At 36.9% G+C, this 19309-nt stretch overlaps 4 protein-coding genes and 1 non-coding gene across 5 annotated transcripts; 2 read left to right on the top strand and 3 right to left on the bottom strand.

Annotated features, from left to right (window-relative positions):
- The first annotated feature begins 88 nt into the window (after nucleotides 1-88).
- Nucleotides 89-1740, top strand: LOC110929001. The gene is made up of 2 exons (XR_004888521.1): nucleotides 89-283; nucleotides 407-1740. It is a non-coding gene; the product is annotated as an uncharacterized LOC110929001 (transcript).
- Nucleotides 1741-2145: 405 nt separating this feature from the next.
- On the bottom strand, nucleotides 2146-4278 carry LOC110927681 (probable ubiquitin-conjugating enzyme E2 25). The gene is made up of 6 exons (XM_022171157.2): nucleotides 4218-4278; nucleotides 3991-4130; nucleotides 3599-3910; nucleotides 3303-3527; nucleotides 3128-3178; nucleotides 2146-2404 (listed from the first exon to the last, which is right to left on the bottom strand). Exons 1-6 carry the CDS (start codon nucleotides 4255-4257, stop codon nucleotides 2393-2395), a joined length of 780 nt encoding a protein of 259 aa, XP_022026849.1. The 5' UTR covers nucleotides 4258-4278; the 3' UTR covers nucleotides 2146-2392.
- A 290-nt stretch (nucleotides 4279-4568) lies between these two features.
- Nucleotides 4569-6570, bottom strand: LOC110927682. Its single transcript, XM_035988027.1, has 11 exons — nucleotides 6541-6570; nucleotides 6406-6447; nucleotides 6280-6315; nucleotides 6110-6175; nucleotides 5934-5999; nucleotides 5782-5823; nucleotides 5638-5691; nucleotides 5350-5400; nucleotides 5161-5226; nucleotides 4997-5065; nucleotides 4569-4913 (listed from the first exon to the last, which is right to left on the bottom strand). Exons 2-11 carry the CDS (start codon nucleotides 6445-6447, stop codon nucleotides 4569-4571), a joined length of 837 nt encoding a protein of 278 aa, XP_035843920.1. The 5' UTR covers nucleotides 6541-6570.
- A 1316-nt stretch (nucleotides 6571-7886) lies between these two features.
- On the top strand, nucleotides 7887-13176 carry LOC110929003 (protein APEM9). The gene is made up of 6 exons (XM_022172092.2): nucleotides 7887-8139; nucleotides 9322-9486; nucleotides 9703-9780; nucleotides 10670-10949; nucleotides 11656-11978; nucleotides 12808-13176. The coding sequence occupies exons 1-6, from the start codon at nucleotides 8027-8029 to the stop codon at nucleotides 12929-12931; spliced, it is 1083 nt and encodes a 360-aa protein (XP_022027784.1). The 5' UTR covers nucleotides 7887-8026; the 3' UTR covers nucleotides 12932-13176.
- Nucleotides 13177-14800: 1624 nt separating this feature from the next.
- LOC110929004 (pollen receptor-like kinase 4) lies at nucleotides 14801-17756 on the bottom strand. The gene is made up of 3 exons (XM_035987541.1): nucleotides 16915-17756; nucleotides 15982-16565; nucleotides 14801-15699 (listed from the first exon to the last, which is right to left on the bottom strand). Exons 1-3 carry the CDS (start codon nucleotides 17567-17569, stop codon nucleotides 15094-15096), a joined length of 1845 nt encoding a protein of 614 aa, XP_035843434.1. The 5' UTR covers nucleotides 17570-17756; the 3' UTR covers nucleotides 14801-15093.
- Between the last annotated feature and the right edge of the window lie 1553 nt (nucleotides 17757-19309).

Here is a 19309-nt window from a genome sequence, read left to right as displayed (position 1 = left end):
TATGTGGCGGATCATCCTCCAAGGATGTCCATCACCATACCTTGCAGTCTTACATCACCGACTACATTCTGCATAGACTTTGCCTCCGAACTTCCAATTCGTGTGTGACCAAGATGTACTTTCCAAGGTAGTTTGGTTGCTTTCTTCAAAGGGAGGAATCATCAAATTCGAGTTAGAGGAACCGTCAATTGGAGGAATGAGTTGTTTCGAGAGCTGAATTTGATCAAAACTAAAGTATGGACTGCAAGTTTGGAGGTTACAGTAACAAAGCTGAATTAGCCTTGTGAGTACATATTCTTTTTTATCTATGTTCTGAGCCCTTGAATTAATATATGATAAAAGCATTTTGTATAATGTTGTTTATATATATTTGTTCAAGTGATGACTTTGTAGTGTCATGATGCAGGGAAGCAAGGAGAGGCAAAAGTTGTGGAAAAAGTAAATCTTATTCTAAGTGCAATTTAACATGAGGGCATAAACTTAACTTACGAATTGTACAACTTTGGTTAGCAGTGCATGGTATAATTGTAATTATGTCAAAATTTGCTCTATAACAAGCACTTTTGTTGGTTGTATGCTACTGAATTCATGTAGTATGCGCTTGCTAAATAAGTTCGTCTAATTTGAAAATACTTCACTAACAGTGGCTTCAGCAGTCAAGAAGAGAGAAATGGAGTTCGTTTAAGGCTTGCAATTCGCTAGGATTTGACTAAGGTCATGAATTGAGGGTTGGGGGAATTGTCAGACAAAACCAGAAATCATTGGTTCTTCTAGGGTTTCTTCGTACGTTCTTCGTAAGTCGCTAGGATTCGACTAAGGTCATGAATTGATGATCACATGGTTATGCCTTGACCTTTTGGCCATGAATATCTTCTTAAACATCTTGCTCCATGTTAGCCCTCCCTTTTGTGGATTGATAAGATAACATATATAATCACACCACTTTCATATGTTTCTAATTTTAATAATACTTTTTCTTTGTCACTATCTCCTGTATTCGATATGTCATAGATCTAATTACTTACATAGATACTTTCTTTCGTTCGGATAAGTAATCATATAACCTGCTGTTATATTTTCATCATTATATTGGTGTGGCATTAGGCATAGGATTGACCCGTTATAACTGATCGTTTACACAAACCCTTTATTTACTCCCACTGATAAATTATTCGGGATCCATCACTGGACACTGTTACGAGGTTCTGGCCATTGGCAGCTAAGATAAGAAGCGTTGTGTTAGCTTTATGCACTTTTTCTGTAATTTTGCTTAGATTCATTAACATATTATTGATCATGTGTAGAAAATAGTTTTTTGATCTCTTTTCCAGGAAAGGAAACAGAGGGTTTGCCAGCATTCCCTATGGGCAAGATTGATCAGACTCGAACGTGGGAAGTAGGTGAACGGGTTGTTTGGTTAATCGGGTTTTGTTCACGGTCGCCGGATCACGGATATTTTTGGTTTGTTTTATTTGATGATCCAATAAAGGGAATAAGACTGAGTTGACCGAATATATGGGTACAATTAAATCATTTGAGTAGTGGCTGGAATGGGAGGAGTTTAGTGTCACGTTTTAGAAGTAGAAGTCCACCTTCAAAGAGTCATCAGTTTGTTTTTTTTTTTTTTTTTTCAATGTTTGACTCCACGTTTTGTGGTAGCCATTTGTTTATTTCTATTGGTGATTGTAGGCTATATAAAGCCATGGTCTTTTATAATAATGTATCACTAATATTAGCTTATGAACTTTTCTTCAGCAAAAATTCATTTTCAACCTTCTGCATATTTACATATACAAGCAAGTTTCTGAGTTGTAGAGTGTGAACTGAGACTTGAGCGGAACCTGAACTAAAACGGGTTCGGATTGGCTGACCCATAGGTGATTTTGGACTGTTATAATTATATTTTCACTTTTGTTTACCATACATTGTTATCGACTATCACTGTTTTTCTGTTTTAGCAGTTAATAGTCCGTTTAAAGATTCAAAGTATGCATTCTGAATTATTGAAATTGTCTCAAGCCTTGCTTTTTCGTTTTTAGCCTTATTATACATGCCAATGTTGTGCATGTTAATGTAAATAAAAACTTGTCATTACGACACTAAAAAACCCGTCCACCTGACGAGTATACTACTAGTTGCAAAGGGGGGAAGTACAATGTTGTGCATCATCAATATTTTTTAAATGAAAGAAGTATTGACGAGTTAACAAAATATTGCGTTCACAAAGCAGTGACAAAAACAACTTTACTTGTAGCAAGTATGTTCCATCCGATCAAAGGATGTTTGAGCAGCTCCTCCTAGTTTGAAGGCAACAAAATAAACTTTTAAAATATAACTAAGACATGATATTAGAGGATCCACTAGCGCTGCCTGAACAACTGCTTGAAAGAACTCAAATTGGGACCTGTCAAAAAGATAATGTCCAGCAAATAAGCAAACATCTTTATCAAAAAAAAAAAATTATTTATTTATTTTATTTTACTGCCACTTAGACCATGCGTAGTGGTAAGGGTTAATGGCAGTACAGTCAGCAAGGGGCATTATTGGACGTTTTTCTAAAATGGGTGTAGTGGGAATGTGGGCATTATGTTAAAAGGGTGTAGAGAATTAAATAAAAATAAAAAACCCAACAAAAAAAGCTATTGGCCAAAAAAAGGAAGATTAAATGTGTCTGGCCCTTAAAATTTGCACAAAGCGTTATTTAAAACACGCCTAGGGGGCTTTTTTGATCAATAACGCCCAATAATGCCCAGGGGGTGGGAGGTGGGCGTGTTTGGTGGCAAATTTTGAAAAAATAACCCCCACCACGGATGGTCTTACAAGTAATGGGTGCATCCCTGCAACCAGCATTGCCTTCAGCATTGTGACTGTAAATGTGTGAGAGGTGAATTGTGTAAGAGGCCATATATATTAATTAATTTTAAAGTATATTGAAGCAATAGTCAAGTCAGAAAATTGCAGATACCATGCACCAAAATAAAGACACCTTAACAAAATCAAATCAGAAAATTGTGACGGCCAAGTGGTTATTTGAGTTGAAGCAGACCCAAAATAAAGACACTTTAACAAAATATGATCATCTATAAATGTAGATAGGGAGAGAGAGAGAGTGAGAGAAAGAGATTACAGGTGATGTTGAAGCAGACTCGATCGAACGCTCTAAAAATGATCCAAAACCCTGCAGCGTCGTTTCATAGAAAGCGAAGGGTTACGCTTAAGGAATGACATTGTTCTTTTTAGTGATGGATCGACTCAACTTTTTAACACAAACGGTAGATATAACCCATGTACGTAAAACTCACCACGAATGGTCCGATAGCAGTGAAATTGAAAGCTCCAGTTGCTTTGATACACATCAAAGCAACAAAAAGACGGATCATGCTTGAATCAACGTCATCCCGTATCTTGAAGCTCTCCCTGTTATCCACACCATCGGGGACTTGCAGGCCCTCTCTATAAGCATTAGTAGCCCTTAGAATGTCAACCGCACGATCGCGAAAATACCCAAGTACAAAGACCTCAAAATTCTGCATCATCCCACATCATCTCATTAGTTAACCAACCACACACAAACTAGTACAAAAGCACAAGATCTTACCTTGGGTGGATTCTTAATGACATACGTCATTGTTTCAAAAGATTTTAGCTGGATGGCCTCATTGTATAGTAACGGAAAGTATTCTGCGACCACAGAGGGGCTAGAATCTACAAATCCAGGTTGGTGGAACAAAGGATGTGCGTTCAAAACCTGCTCCTGTATGGAGACCAGAAAGTCGAGCATGTTTGTATCGGAAGACGGCCAGAGTGTCCAACTCTTGTAGTTGTATGATCTGAACAGGTTCAAGCGAACTTCACCACACTCGAACAGATGTGGGTTGATAGCAAGACCACCAGAGTGATAGCGCACAAGCTTAAAGAAAATAAAACACAATATTTACATACCACCGACCGAATATACATGTAAATAAAGACAATCAAGAAAGAACATACAGGCGGCTGAACAGGATACGCGGGTGGAAAATACACATCAAAGAAGAAGAGACCATCCTGATACGGAGTCCCCTTTGCTCCAATAATTGCAGCTCTTAAAAGATCCATCCTCGATTCATAAGCCCTCACAAATATTGTCTCTGTATCCAAATAAAAGAAGACTATGTTACGCATTTGAAGATTTAGTGTCGATAAAAGATTTGAAAATTACTATTCCTAATACATACCGGGCAAGCTTTCTTCGAGAATCCTCCACTCTTCGCGCATCCTTTCAGCCCAAGCTTCTGTTGTCTGAACCATATCATGGATAAAGTGATTATATTACTAGAGGAAGGTTAACGTATATTACGGCTTAACATACATCACGTACGACAGGTAATTACGCACGTTCATTTTAAAATCACGCACGTTATAACTCAAAGTCCAAAATCACGCATGTTGAAACACAATAATCACGCATATTGAAACCATTAATCACACATGTTATATAACGAATCACGCACGTTATTGTACGTTAAGCCGTAGTGTACAATATACTTTTTCTATATTACTATTACTATTACTTTACACTTAACAATTCAGTGACGACGACTTGCCTGCTCCATAGGTGAACTAGAAAAAAGATGATCGGAATGGTCCACAACAATGTCAAATCTCTTGAAGTTTTTATACCGTTCGAGAACATATTCATCCGCAAGCATTGCAACTGAGCAAGCTTTAGCATCATCCGGCAACACATCTTTTTTAGGGTAAATACCAACTCTTGAATAGCTCTTCATAAACTTGTCAAACTTTAATTTATACCGTCTGGAAAATGCCAGAAACCCAGAGGAGCCTCGAGCATCAAGGCGGGGTTTCTCTGGAAAATCCATAAAATATGAAAACACTATAGGAGTAGGGGATGAGATGTAATCCAGAATACCCTAGCAGAAGTTAACAAAAGACTAGAGAACAACTTGATATTTAAAGTGTATTCAGCGAAACACCAGAAAGAAACTTGTTATACCTTACACAATTTGTCGACTGCGCCATTGAAGACGTCTTCTTCGTCTTTCTTATCATCAGATAAGACCATCTGTGATTAAATTAGGTAATATTTGAAAACATCCAACCCTAAGTCAATGCATGCGACCAAGATACCGAAACTGAAACATGGAAAAAAGCTTATACCTCTCTTCCTCCATCGACTGCTATATTGAGGTCTTCTTTACCTTTGTCTTCATCAGATAAGACCGTCTGTGATTAAATTATGTAAGAAGAAAAACTTGGAACCATCCAACTCTATGCAATGCATTAGAGACGTAAAATCGCTTTAAGCAGAAATGGATGCTAATCTCAAATATAGAAAAAGACTTAAACCTTTTTTGCTATGTTGGGGTCGTAACGGAGGGCTGTTTCATTTAAGCGAGCCTGAAATAACCAAGGAAAGAGATGTAAAACTGCACAAAGCACAATGCAACTGCATACTAATTCGAAATAACCGCACAAAACACAACAAATGAGTGCTTTTGTGTTGTATATTAGAGATGTAAAACTTAATAAGATCCAGAATGCACAATTTAGAAACAGACTGAACCAAACGTCGTGAATCTTTATGGATTAAGCAGCAAAAGCAATGAACAAAAAAAAATCAATTGAGTTGCGTACCTTCGCAGTTTCCATCCTACCTACCGATTTCGGTTTCGTAAGCAAAATCTTACTCTGCAGAAGAAAACCGTTTTAAATCAATGAGTAAAAACGTTTGAACAAGCACAGACGGGTAGTAAACTGAAACATGGAAAAAGCTTATACCCTTGTTACTCCGACGGCTGCATCATCATCAGATAAGACCATCTGTGATTAAATTAAGTAATCAGAAATATTTGAATACATCCAACCCAGTCTATATATGCATGCGAACAAGATACCAAAACAGAAACTGAAACGTGGAAAAAAGCGTATACCTCTCTTACTCCATCAATTGCATTATTGAGGTCTTCTTTAACTTTGTCAATATCAGATAAGACCCTCTGTGATTAAATTAAGTAATCAGAAATAGTATTTGAATACATCCAACCCAGTCTATGCATGCGAACAAGATACCAAAACAGAAACCGAAACGTGGAAAAAAAGCGTATACCTCTTTTAATCCATCGATTGCATTATTGAGGTCTTCTTTAACTTTGTTAAAATCAGATAAGAGCCTCTGTGATTAAATTATGTAAGCAGAAAAACTTGGAACCATCCAACTCTTTGCAATGCATTAGCTAGAGACGTAAAATCGCTTTAAGCACAAATGGTTTTACATACCTTCTTTCTTTTCCACCTAGCAACCAATCTCTTACTCTGCAGAAAAAACGGTTTTAAATCAATGAGTAAAATTGTTTGAACAAGCATAAACGGGTAGTAATCTGAAACATAGAAAAAAGCTTATACCCTTGTTACTCCGCCGGCTGCAGCAACATCAACTGACTCCATCTGTGACTAAATTAAGTAAGCAGAAATACTTTTTTGTTAAAACTTGTCAAGTTACAGAATGAATGGTTATGGATTAAGCAACGATTTACATACCTTCTTTCTTTTCCTGCTAGCAACCAATCTCTTACTCTGCAGAAAAAATTAAAACGGCTTTAAATCAATGAGTAAATACACAGCAGCATGCACATATGAAGTTGCGCCGTTCAAGAAAAGAAAAAAAAAAAAAAGCATGCACATATGAAAGTAGAAACCGTACGTACGTACAAATGGGTTTTGGAACCCTAGGTCCGAGAAAGGATAAACAAACCTGAAGGTTCTGTATGGCTTTATACCTTTCCAAATTATATTACTTTTCCAAGGGTTTGCGTATTTAAAATAGCCAGAGTCTATATATGGCCGTTATTTGTTTCCAAATTATATTATGTTTCCAAGGGGTTACGGATTTAAATAGCCCGAGTCTATATACGGCCGTTATTCTTCGTATATAGTAGTTGTTTGTGTTTATACAATGTCGTATCTTATTGTAAATTATAGGTAACCAATTAACCAACCAAATCCAAACATTGTAAATAAATATCGCAGATATAAATAAACTGAAACTGCAAATTTAACTAGATAATAAGTTTGTATATACATAACATAATAAAAATAATGTAACATAATTATGTTATGGTTCCTTCTGTGTGTTATTATGTGATCTGGTAGTATATGTGTGATGTAGTTATATGGTTATTTGATCTGGTAGTTAGTATGGTTATGTGATGCTGGTTATGTGGTCTGGTAGTTAAAGTTGGTTGTAATAGTTTTGGAGGGAATATATATGAATAACAGAGGGAGTGAGGGACTCAATGTAAACATAGTAGATAACATGGGGATGCCAAATGAAAAGGTAAATAAGACATTTCATCTTCAATCTAACAGAATGGTGATGTCAGCAAGCGGTAGAGGCATGGTTGTAAAAATCTCGACTAGCCTTCGATTAGTCGCCGATTAATCACTAATAGGTGGTTCACCGATTAGTAGTCGATTAATCGCTAGACGGTCAACAGTAGTCTTATTCTGGCCAAATTTTGGGCAGATTCCGGCCAAGTTTCGATCAATTCTTATAAATTTCCGTCAGTTACTTAAAAAGCGGGTCAATAAGAGGTTAAAATATGTCTACTTTAATAAACTACATATAAAATGTGTGTGTATATATAACTAAAAATTACATATAAAAATCTCAATCCGATTAATTTCAATTAACCCCGATTAATCGCTAGTCGGTACCCCACAGACCGACTAGCGCCTAGCAATTCCTACAACATTGGGTGGAGGCCTAGATTAATGGTATTTGGAAAAGCCGAGGACTCAATCATACCTTTTTTTTTAAATAGGGACTCAAGTTGTCACTGACAACTTACCATAGGGACTCATAATGCAATTTTACTTAATATCCATAACATTTTATATTTTAACAGAAGGTCCATCCCCATCCTTTTCCCCGGTAGCGTTTCCCTCCTCACGCGCCACCACCGCCGCCACGTCAGCCGAACAACAACGGTTGCCACCACCGGAGTGAAGGTTTAATCTGAGTCCTATGGCGGGGGAATTAGGGTTTCAAACCGAGACATCTGTCGTTAATCAACCAGATAAAGTGACGGAGATGTCAACGCCTGTTGAAATTTGGGAAAAAATTGAGCTAGCTGAAAGGTGAATTTCAGTCCTGTTTTATTTCCTTTTGATTTCATATTTGTTTCCCTAATTCACTGCTATGATCAAATTGCCCTAATCGTTGTATTAAACAGTTAGTAAGTAACGAAGATTTACGCTGTGTTCCAGAGATCTACTTAACAGGGGGAGGGGAGGGGAGGGGAGGGAAAATGGTGTTCCAGAGATCCACTTAACAGGGGGAGGGGAGGGAAAATGGGTTTTTTTTGCCTGAAAATAGTCTTTCCAATTTGGAAAGACATGGAGGGGAGGGGAGAGGAGGGGAGGGAAGGGGAGGGATTTTTAACTCGGGAACACACCGTTAGGAATTATAAAACGATAATGATTTGTTTGTGATACTAATTGGTTAGTAATGAAGAAGCCCGAAAAAGAATTTTGGGCTCACACATGCTGTTAGTTATTTATTAGGATAACCAGCATGCCTTTGTCCCCTGGCGTTTGACACGTTCGGCTCCTTGGCGCCGGAGTCATCGGTTCTTGGCTAGAGTTCAGCGTGTGGTCCACAGCAACTTCACAACCCTCAGGGCGAGGCTTTGTTTTTAGCAGATTAGGGTTTTCTATTCAGAAAGGGATGGCGGCGCAGTTTGTTGGTAGTCTACCTGCTATCCTTATGTAATTTGCCCTGGTGATTGGAATGAAAGAAAATGCGTCTAACAAAGAAAAATTGTGGATACTAGTTTTGTGGCTTCTTCAACATCTTTTGGGAATGACTGACTGACTGTTATCGTAGGAGACATTATGTTGAGTTATGATTAAAGAATAAGTTGAAATCTTGGTTTAAAAATGCGTGCATCGTTGTAGGTGATGTGGAACGCATGATGCTTGGTTGACCAGTATTCGAACAAGTTGGACTGAACTGGGTTGGACCTTTGAAGCATGTTTAAGTGTTTTAAGTATGTTTAGGTGAATAGGTGTTATATATGTACGAAGTAAGAGTTAAGATTTATAAGTTTAGTTTTGAAGAATTTTTTAACATTTTTTTTAGTTTTATAAGTATGAAGTATGTTTTAACTTAGGATTCATAAGCATAACACAGTCGACCATGTATAGTTAAATTTTAGTATATTTTCTGATAATTCACACATCGGCTTTGGGGCCTCACGCCTTCATCCACATACCAAACTTCATCATGTGAGTTAAGTAAAGCCAAGTTTTGATTTGCAGCTACCTAGTTTGCTCTATGTTTGAAGAAGCATCATCGTCAGCTTCACGAGTTCTCAATCGTTTACATGACAAAGATTGCTCTAATGAGGTTGTAGCAGATGAGCTGAATGACATGCTTGAGTCAGCCGGTATGGTGCTCTTGCAGTCCCTTAAGGAACTTGGGAGGTACTTTTTATTTATTTATTTATTTATTTATTTATTATTTATACGTATACCACAGTAAGAACTTCAGTTGTATCACCTGTCTATGAATATCTTACATTTATACTAAAACAGAACAAATAATTTATTTTGATGTTTCTCGTGTATAAAGTCAACTTATAACTTCATTCTCGACCCGTAGATGCTAAAATGCATATAACATTGCTTCCTGTTTTGCAGGACATTGGAGATAGTAAATGAGTTAACGCAGCTGTATGGTTCACTTGCTGCTATTCCGGTTCAAGTTTTCCTTGCTGGGTATGTTTTTAATCTTTTACACCGATATCAAAAAAGGCACTGGAGCGTATGTTACAAACATCTCATCGTGTTGGTGGTTCTACACTTGTACCAGTACAAGTACCCAATATATATGTCTTGTTGATGATCCAATTTGCACGGGTGGCAAGATGGGTTGGTTGGACAATGTGTCAAAATCGCTTCGGGTCAAAACTTGTAATTTTTATAGTATGGCTCGGGTTGACTCTCGAAACATCTTTTGTTCGTTTTTTATTTTATACGTAAATATTTAGTGTTTTGTGTATGATTACAAAAACAAAAGTTATTAATAACAATAATAGTTATAAGAGTAAAGTACACGGATGGTCCCTGTGGTTGACCAATATCTTGAATTTGGTCTCTAGCTTTCCAAAAGTACACGGATGGTCCCTATGGTTTGCACTTTGTAATGCACTTAGTCCCCAACTTTTGCCAAAAGTACATAGATGGTCCCTGTGGTTTGCACTTTGTAACGCATTTAGTCCCTAACTTGGACCTGCTAAAACCTCCTACTTGGACCTGCTGAAACCTATAAACTTGTTAGCTGTGGGGACTAAATGCGTTACAAAGTGCAAACCATAGGGACCATCCGTGACTTTTGAAAAGCTAGGGACCAAATCCAAAATTTTGGTTAACCACAGGGACCATCTATGTACTTTAGTTATAATGTTTTAATAACAGATATAACTATATAAGAGGTTGCATGCATAAGTCATAGGTGACTTTTAACCGTTTAAGATGAAACACCACCCAAGTAGACTTGTTTATGTTATTTAGTGTTTTTCTCAACATGTTTTTGAAAATCATCAATTACTTTAGTAGTGTAAATGATTGCTATACATTTGTATTAAGATGATATATACCTCTTTAGGGCTTGCTTTCATATGCAAGAAGACCCTCATGGTGCCCAAAAATTTCTTGAGGAATTTTTAAGCAAGTGGGAATATGTGAACGAACAATATTATGTTCGAGAAGGTGTTGAAACAGATGAATCTTACATGAATGAATGTAACAATCGATCCGTGTTAGATGTTGATATGTACCTTCAAGTTGTTGAGGCATATATAACCCTTCTCACGGGTGTATTAGGACGAACAAATCATGTCATTTCTTGGGTTCAGAAAGCTTCAATACCCGAGCATATAAGACAGGTATGGTAATATTTCTATTTTAGTTGGATTCCAGTTGTTAACTTGGTAATTGGTATATTAGTTTTTTTTTTTTTTGTTTTTGGGTAAAGAGGACTATACACTACCAATCATTATCGAAACAAGCCGAGCCGAGCTTGAGCCTAAAATAAAGCTTGTTTATTTATCGAGCCCGAGCTCGAGCTTGACATGTGTAGCATGTCAGGCTCGTCGAGCCTTAACGAGCCTCAGTGTATACATTTACCTCTTATTTAAAGTTGTATAGTAAACAAGCCGAGCTGAGCTTATTTAAACTTGTTTACAAGCCGAGCCCAAACCTAAAAATAAGCTTGTTTAGTAAACGAGCCCGAGCTTCACTTATTGAGCTCGCGAGCCTAAACGAGTCTATTATTTATATTATTTTTATTTAATATATTAATTAATAGATAATAGACGAGCTGAGCTCAAGCTTGAGAAACTACTACAAGCCGAGCTCGGGCTTGGCTCGTTTGAACCCCTTACATAGACTAGAAATCGGGCCCGTAAAAGAAAAAAAGGCCCAAACAACAGCGACCGAATATCTAAAGAAAAAGGCCATGCAAGGCCCTAAAAGGCTTAAAACTTAATACTATTTAATTATACCAGTCAGTCATCTTGCAGAATTATTCGTTTTTTTCATATAATTTATTAATTAAAGCTTCTTGTTATTTTGTTTTGGTATACATTATAGGAACTTTTACGCCGTTTACATTCCATTAACTCTTCCAAGGACACGGGATCTCAAGCATCCACGTCAGCATTGCGAAAAGACGAAAATGAAACTTCTGTTTTTCTCAAAACAGAAGACAGGAAACAAGTTGATAGGGACGATGCTACAAAACAAGCGATTTTAAGATATTCCGGTCAAAATGCTTCTACTTTTTGGTGGTTCAGAAAAGTTAATATAAAGTTTGGTAGCGTCCGGTTTGCAGTTTCGAATGGAAGTATCTTGCTGACGGTTTTAGTGCTTCTCATGTATTATTATATGCGGAGGAAGAAATATACAATAACAAGGTAAACGTTTTTGCTTTCTAAAACTTTCCTTCATTACCTTTAGAAAATAGGCAGGGTGGTTAACCGTTAACGAATCAAATGGGTGATTTTGGTAAACGTGTTTTTTTTTAATATATAGTTTTTGTCCAACATTATTAATTCTTTTGACGGTAAATTCTTGTTTAAAAAAGTGCGACTATGCGCGAGACTGTCTCAGGCGAGGCATCACTACTGACAGTGTGAGGCGTGCACCTCTTGTACATGGGCAGGTTTTGTGCATTAGGAGGTTGTACATATAGTTTTTTAGGTTGTACGTAGAGGTTATTTATATATTAAATCGTATATAGATTGTAGAGGTTATTTATATTTGTTATTTCTTGTAGGCAATGAATAAATCATTCCAAGGATAAATAAATGTGTTAATGCTTTAATTATAAATACTTAACACTCAAGAATAAAGCTAATAATTCGTAAATCAATATATAACGAACAAAAATTGATTTTTTAGGTTATTCGGTTTTTTTCGGTTTTCATAAAATGCAAAACCGTAACTGAACCGTTAATTATTTTTCGGTTTTTTGTGTGGTTCGGTTATACGGTTTTTTTCGGTTTCTGTTCGGTTTTTCGGTTTGTGGCTCACCCCTAAGTGGGGTGATAATACTAATTCGTGTGTCAAATATGATAATAAAATCATATTATACCAATAATAAAAAAATTTAAGAAAATGATCTAGCAGGTTTAATGCGTTAAAATACACTTTGGGTGATTTCGAACCATTTAAATTTTGCACATTTGACCCGTTTCCTTATTAGCGAATGATATGTAATCAAAATATATATATTTACTTCAGTATTCTCAAGGGACAAGCTCAGCTTGTGAAGAAAACCGCAATTGATTTATGGCAACTTGCATTCTCGTACCAAGTAAATCCATTAGCCGCTGTTGAGACACTCCAAACTCCAAATCGCCGGTGATGGTTTAATGGAGTTAGCTCTGTTTCAGTTGGTCAAGGTTAGTCGACTTGAGTTAATTATGATGTCATGATGTTGATTAGATGATTATAATAATCATGCTTAGCTTTAATCATGAGATCATACATGCATAAAGATTTGTACTTTTAAAAAATGGTTTTTGATTGTAGTATAAAAATTGTATGTTCTCATTGTTTAAATAACCTTCTGGGTTCTCTTATATATATGGGTTTATATTATTATTTTTATAAGATTACTTCTGCTAGCATTTTTCATAATAATCGAAACTATTCTTTTAAGAATATATGTTTTGTTCAAACAAACAAACGTACTCCGTAAAATCTCACTGAATAGATAGGTTACTCTCCCTAAGACCCCGACTAAAAGAATTCATTTTTATAGATATAGCAATACAATAGAAACAACATATAGTGTGGCTAAGGATAAACAAAATAGAAATTATCAAAACGAATATATATAGAGTACTACACCACCGGTAACAAAAGAGAAAAGAAATTATAGCACTAACGACCTTGCAAGCAGCTATACGCTCCCCTAAAAACATCAGGCAAAATTAAGGCCAAGGCGAAGTTAGTTTATGCGAAGAAAGGACCCTAGAGACGAAACTAAAACAAATCTATATCCTCCCATAAAAATCCAAAACCTTGATTTGACTAGAAATTTCCGCTCTCCTTCAAAGACGTGCAAATCTAGCAAATCATACCTAATTTGCCAATCCCATGTAGTTTGGTTTTGACAAAATATCATATAATATATAAAATACAATATAATTTATTGTTTATTTAATTTAATTTTAGTATTAGTATTGATATTAATAAGGGGTGATAATATTTTACTTGACCTAAAACAAATTCTAGGATACAACATCAAGATAAACAAACTTTTGGTTGTGGTTTATAAAACAGGTTTAGTTAGATGGTTCTTGTTAAATAAACAAATTAGCCCATCAATTTGTTTGAAACTAAATTTATAAAAAAAAGACATTTTTATAAGTTCAATCAACTGATTTGTTTAACCCATTTATAGTTTTTCTTAAAACTCATTTATAACATAACCCGTTTGATCCATTAGATAAATGGATTATGTGATCTGAAGTGTTTTCGAGTTTGGGTTAATGTTGACATAAAGAAATTTATTGGTCGTATTCGGCTTTTGAACCTGTCAATTAGATAACCCGACACTGCGACACAATTGTCACCTATAATAATAGATAAAGTTAATCCTAGTATCAAAATTAAATAAAAATAGTTCTACGGCTGGGTGGTGTGGGATAAAGCCCCTAGGGGCTTTATCACGCCACATCAGTGCCACGTATGCGTCACATAAGCGAGGGGCTTTATCACGCCACATTAGTGTCACGTATAGTCAGTGTGCGATAAGGTCCCCTTTAAAGCCCCATTAACTAAATTAAAAATAAAGAAAAATAAATTAAAAAAAAAATCTGATTGGTCTTCCTCCCCTTAACCCCCTTTAGCGTTTGCCAAGAGCTTGGCTGGGGCATGGATGGCGTCCTCCTTTGGCGGAGGTGGGGCGGTGTTGGGGCGCCACCCAACTGATGTGGCTGGGGGCGTTGCCCCACACCGGTTAGCCCAAATTAATAAAATGATAATATACTGTAGTTATTTTTGTAACATTATAATAGAAGTGTTCACTCTAGAACCCCACCCTAACAATATAATAACAATGATACAAATATGATCTATTATTTACCAACTTTTGAATTGGAATGCAATTCAAAACATTTCATTCAATCCATTTTCCTAAGGAATTCAAATTCCTAATGGAAATGAATTCCTATCCCTTTGCCAACCAAATATCACATGGAAGAGAATTTGAATTACAATCTTTTAATTTATCAACCCAAATAGGACATAGAATCGAATTCATAATCCAGTTGTATCATATTCTAACGAATTCTACAAACCAAACAAGCCTACACGAAATCGCTCACCCTGACGGAGGTAACCTCCTTTAAAAGGCCAAAGAAACAAGAACAATGGGAACCATTTAGCCTTTCAATTTGGACCTCAAAACTCCATGGAAGATGCCCTTTAGATTCATCAAACATTACCATCTTAAACCATGGAGGATCACCACACTTGATAGTGATGGATGCATAAGCATAAACATTTGTCTAGGAGGCGTTAATCCCCGTCATTGTTGTCATTATCATTGTCACTGTTGTCATTATCATTACTTTCTCTTACCTTCTCTATTCTATCAACAACCTCTTTAATGTCCCACCTCTTTTCTACATCTGGTTCGCAACAACTCAACCCTATATTCAATAACTTCAACATCTCCCCTTCGTTACGCTTGTCGAACGCGCCTATTTCCTTATCAAACATGTCAACCGTCACATCCTCTTTCATTATGGAGTCTAGAAAGTTCGTTAGCTCTAAGTCACCGCCTTTGCTATAGTGGAAAGTGTTTGCAGGGAATCTCCCGGTCATGATCTCTAGAATCAACACCCCTAGACTCCATACATCCGTCTTCTTTGTGATGCGTCCATGGTTCCTGAACTCAGGTGATTTAAAGGCGATCATCACATCTCTTGCGTGTTCTTGGTTGGTTATGGGAACTAGCCCGTAGTCTGTGAGGAGTGACTCAAACTCTTGATTCAATAAAACATTTGATGACTTGAGGTGACCGTGAGGGGTGATTAGGCTCGGAAGCTCATTGTAAAGGTGTAAAAGCCCTCTCGCTATGCCCTTTACGATCTTTAACCGGGTAGGCCAACTTAGTCTATCCTTTACTTCCGACCGACTTCCTGAGACAATTTCTTAACAGTCAGGTCGTGAAAATTCGGTCAATATTCCATTTTAGTGCATCCAAACTCTTAAATTGTTTTACCTTTTGGAATTTTGAAACCATAAAAAAGACAAATAATTTGTAAATGGTTTAAAAATCGATAAAAGTACGTGTTTGTGGGTTATACTTAAATTTTACTCAATTTTTATTATCCTGGACCCATTTTGACCTGTTACCCAACCCACGTGTCATGCCAGTTCTTATTACGATGTTTAGAAAGCTAGCATACCATGAAGATGAACAGCTAAGCTTATATTTTCAATGTAGTCCGCGAGAAAGAGTTTCTCTTCTTTTCGATAGTAGAATGCGATAAGTGGAACCAAATTCGCGTGTTTCAACTTGCCTAGCTTTCTCATATGCTTGTAAAACTCATCTTTCGTCACGTTATTCATTTGATTATACTTCTTCACAACTAGCACTTTGTGGCGACTGAGGGTGGTCTTATAGCTCGATCCAAACACCCCACCACCAAGGACCACTGCGGACGCCTTCAACAAGTCCGCCAAGTCAAAAGTTTCAGTGTCGTCTTGCAAAAAGGTCAACGTTAGAGACAGGTCAACCTTCTTGGCAGCGACCGTGCCGGGGGCTTTGCCACAACCTTGCTCCATTTGATCATGGTCTGCTGAAGCTCCCTTCTTGTAGGGTGGTACTTGAGTTGAAGATGTTCTGAATAGTTGTAGGATAATGAAAGCTACCGTGATCGCTGCGAAGGCTGCAACCACCACCAATGCTACCATGATGATGGTGGTGGCTGGGATCTCCACCTTGCACTCCTCGAACGGTGGTCCACAAAGGTCAGCGTTACCTATATTTAGGAAACAAAAATATGTCATGATCAACACAACCGAGGAAACTTATGCATATAAACCGAAAGCAGGTGATGTATGCTACGCATGTAAGCGGACTGAATGAAGACAAACAAGGTTTGTTTGTAGCTATTTGTTTAACTTTAACTTAACAAACACGCACGCTTAAACAAACATATTTTGTTAAGAAAATGAATGTGCTTGTTTATGTTCGTTCAGTAATATTTATAAATAAAATGAACAAACCGTTTGTTTGTTAAATAAGTCAACAACCTACCGAAGTGTTCACTAACGTTCAGTTTGCTTACAGTCCTATTGTACACGATCAAAATCAATGACACAACTCACCAGAAAACTTGCTTTTGGGGAAATGCTGAAGCCGTTTAGGGATCGGACCATATAAACGATTGTTGGCAAAGTTAACAAACGTCAAATTATCCCTCACAAACGTCGGAATCACACCTTCGAATCGATTGTTTTCAAGCATTAAATCTCGCAGCCTCGGTAACGCAGTCAAAGACGAAGGAATTTGACCTCGGAAACCATTGTTAGCCAAGTAAAGCTTCTTGAGCCTCCTCATCCCCTTAAATGCATCCGTTGGAATCTCTCTAGAAAACTTGTTTGCCGTCAAGAAGATACTTCTTAACCTACGTAACCTTTTGAACATAGGAAACTCACCTTCTAAACTATTGTTTTGAAAGCTTATTGTTATCAAAGATGGCAGATTCATGATGATTTTCGTATCGATGTTGCCACGAAGCTCTTTCCCCTCGAGGCGGATACCCCAAACGGTGTCGTTCACGCAAAGAATACCTTCCCAATTCGGCTCATTGCCGTTGCATGGGGAGGTGGATGGGTTCCAAGTGGTTAACTTTTCGCCATTAATAAGCGACTCCTTTAACTCGAGAAGGGTGTCGTTTTCTAAGGCGTTTACGTGGCGAAAAATCGAGATGAAGACGATAACATGAAGGTGGAGGCGTAAACGGGTTTGAGCCACCGTCATGACAATGACGGAGGCGAACCCACCGGAGAAATGATGGAGATTTGACGATTGGTGGTATAGGTGGGTGGAGAAACCTTGAAGATGAGAAGGGTTCTTGTGGGCATGAACAAAGGACAAAATCTAGAGAGAGGGGGGAATAGATTTTTTAGAGAGAGAAAGATGAGAGATTTTAGGATCAAAGAAATAACATGGCATGAACGAAGAAGAGGTATAATTGGCTCATGCAAGGATTTCCATCAGAAATATATGGACCACCTTTAGTTTTTACAACAATATTTTGTCTAGTTTGAAACCTGAGTGACGTTAGCGGAGACAAAAGTCGTCCTATTGGTGGTCAAAATCGTCGCTAAAGGCAGTAGGGCGACATGTCGCCGCTAAAGGTGTCGTCACTAATACTCTATAATCGTCGCTATGCAGTCGCTGCTATTAGAGTCGCCCCTTATACTCACATTTCTTGTAGTCGATTGGTCGGATGAAAAACGAACCCTTTGTTACAGTTACTAGTTGGATCGATTAGTTTTTTTTACGGCTAGTGGTTGAACCAATGATGCGATTCAGTTGTGACAACAAGTAATCTTACAGAAAGGTCTTTTTATTTCTTTGGTTCTTGTATAGCTATAACTTATAACGCTATCCGACCTAACCAATTCAAATATTTAACATATAACCGGAAAAATATCGGATATCGGTCAAGGACCGATATTTGAGATATCGGTTATCGCGGTGGTATATCGGTGGGATATCGGTAATTTATAATCATATATATATTAATATCTAGAACCTATATATACATATACTAGAACTTATATAATATTAATAGTAAGTATATAATGTTAATTTCATACTTTTTATGCATAAATTTTGAAGTTTAAGAACCAAATATAAACTAGGGAAGATAGAGGGGTTAATGTTTAAATACACAAACTACTTTTACACTTTTTATTTAAAAAATATAAGTTTCAAGGACTAAATATAAACTAGTGAAAGATAGAGGGTTTATATGTTAAAATACTTAAAGTTATTTAACCCTAAAAGTCTAAACACGCCGCTATCTCTTCTTCCTTCCTGGTACGCATCTTCTTCTCAATGGTTTCAGGCCAAAAAGCAGCACCGACGAGACAACTGATATCACAAATTGGGCCAAAAATAACGCAAATGAATGGGATCTGGACTTTGGATGGTAGGATTTTAAAGAAAAAGCATAAAAATTGGGCCAACCGATATTATCGGCGAGACAACCGATATCACAAATACAAAATATCGGCGATATATCGGCATATATCACCGATATTATCGGGACCGATATTATTACCGAGATTATGAACCGATATTTTGGCGAGGGTCCGATAACCGATATCTCGACGATATATCACCGATATATCGCCGAGATTAACTGCATAGCTTATAGCTTATAACGCTATAACTTATAACGCTATCCGACCTAACCAAATCAAATATTTAAAACCGGTCGAATTCTCTAAAAAAGACTTGTCAAATTCAAATAATGATTTGTGGTAAAATGGATTGAACTACAATCAAAACTTTAATTTAAATTTAAAATTGTGATTCTTTACAAGTCATACAGACGACTTTCAATTATAGAGAGGTGACTACTTCTTTGAGTACTCAGCCGAGATAACTACAATAACAAATAAAGGTGGTACGAGTCAAAAGAGGTATTGTTGCAATAGCATCACCAAGTTTAATATGGGTTGATCTTTAAATATTATATTAAATTGA

Source organism: Helianthus annuus, chromosome 3 (genome assembly GCF_002127325.2).
Source record: "Helianthus annuus cultivar XRQ/B chromosome 3, HanXRQr2.0-SUNRISE, whole genome shotgun sequence".
NCBI classification, from domain to species: domain Eukaryota; kingdom Viridiplantae; phylum Streptophyta; class Magnoliopsida; order Asterales; family Asteraceae; genus Helianthus; species Helianthus annuus.
Note: the sequence above shows the minus strand (reverse complement) of the source record. Positions and strands in the feature narration are given on the sequence as shown.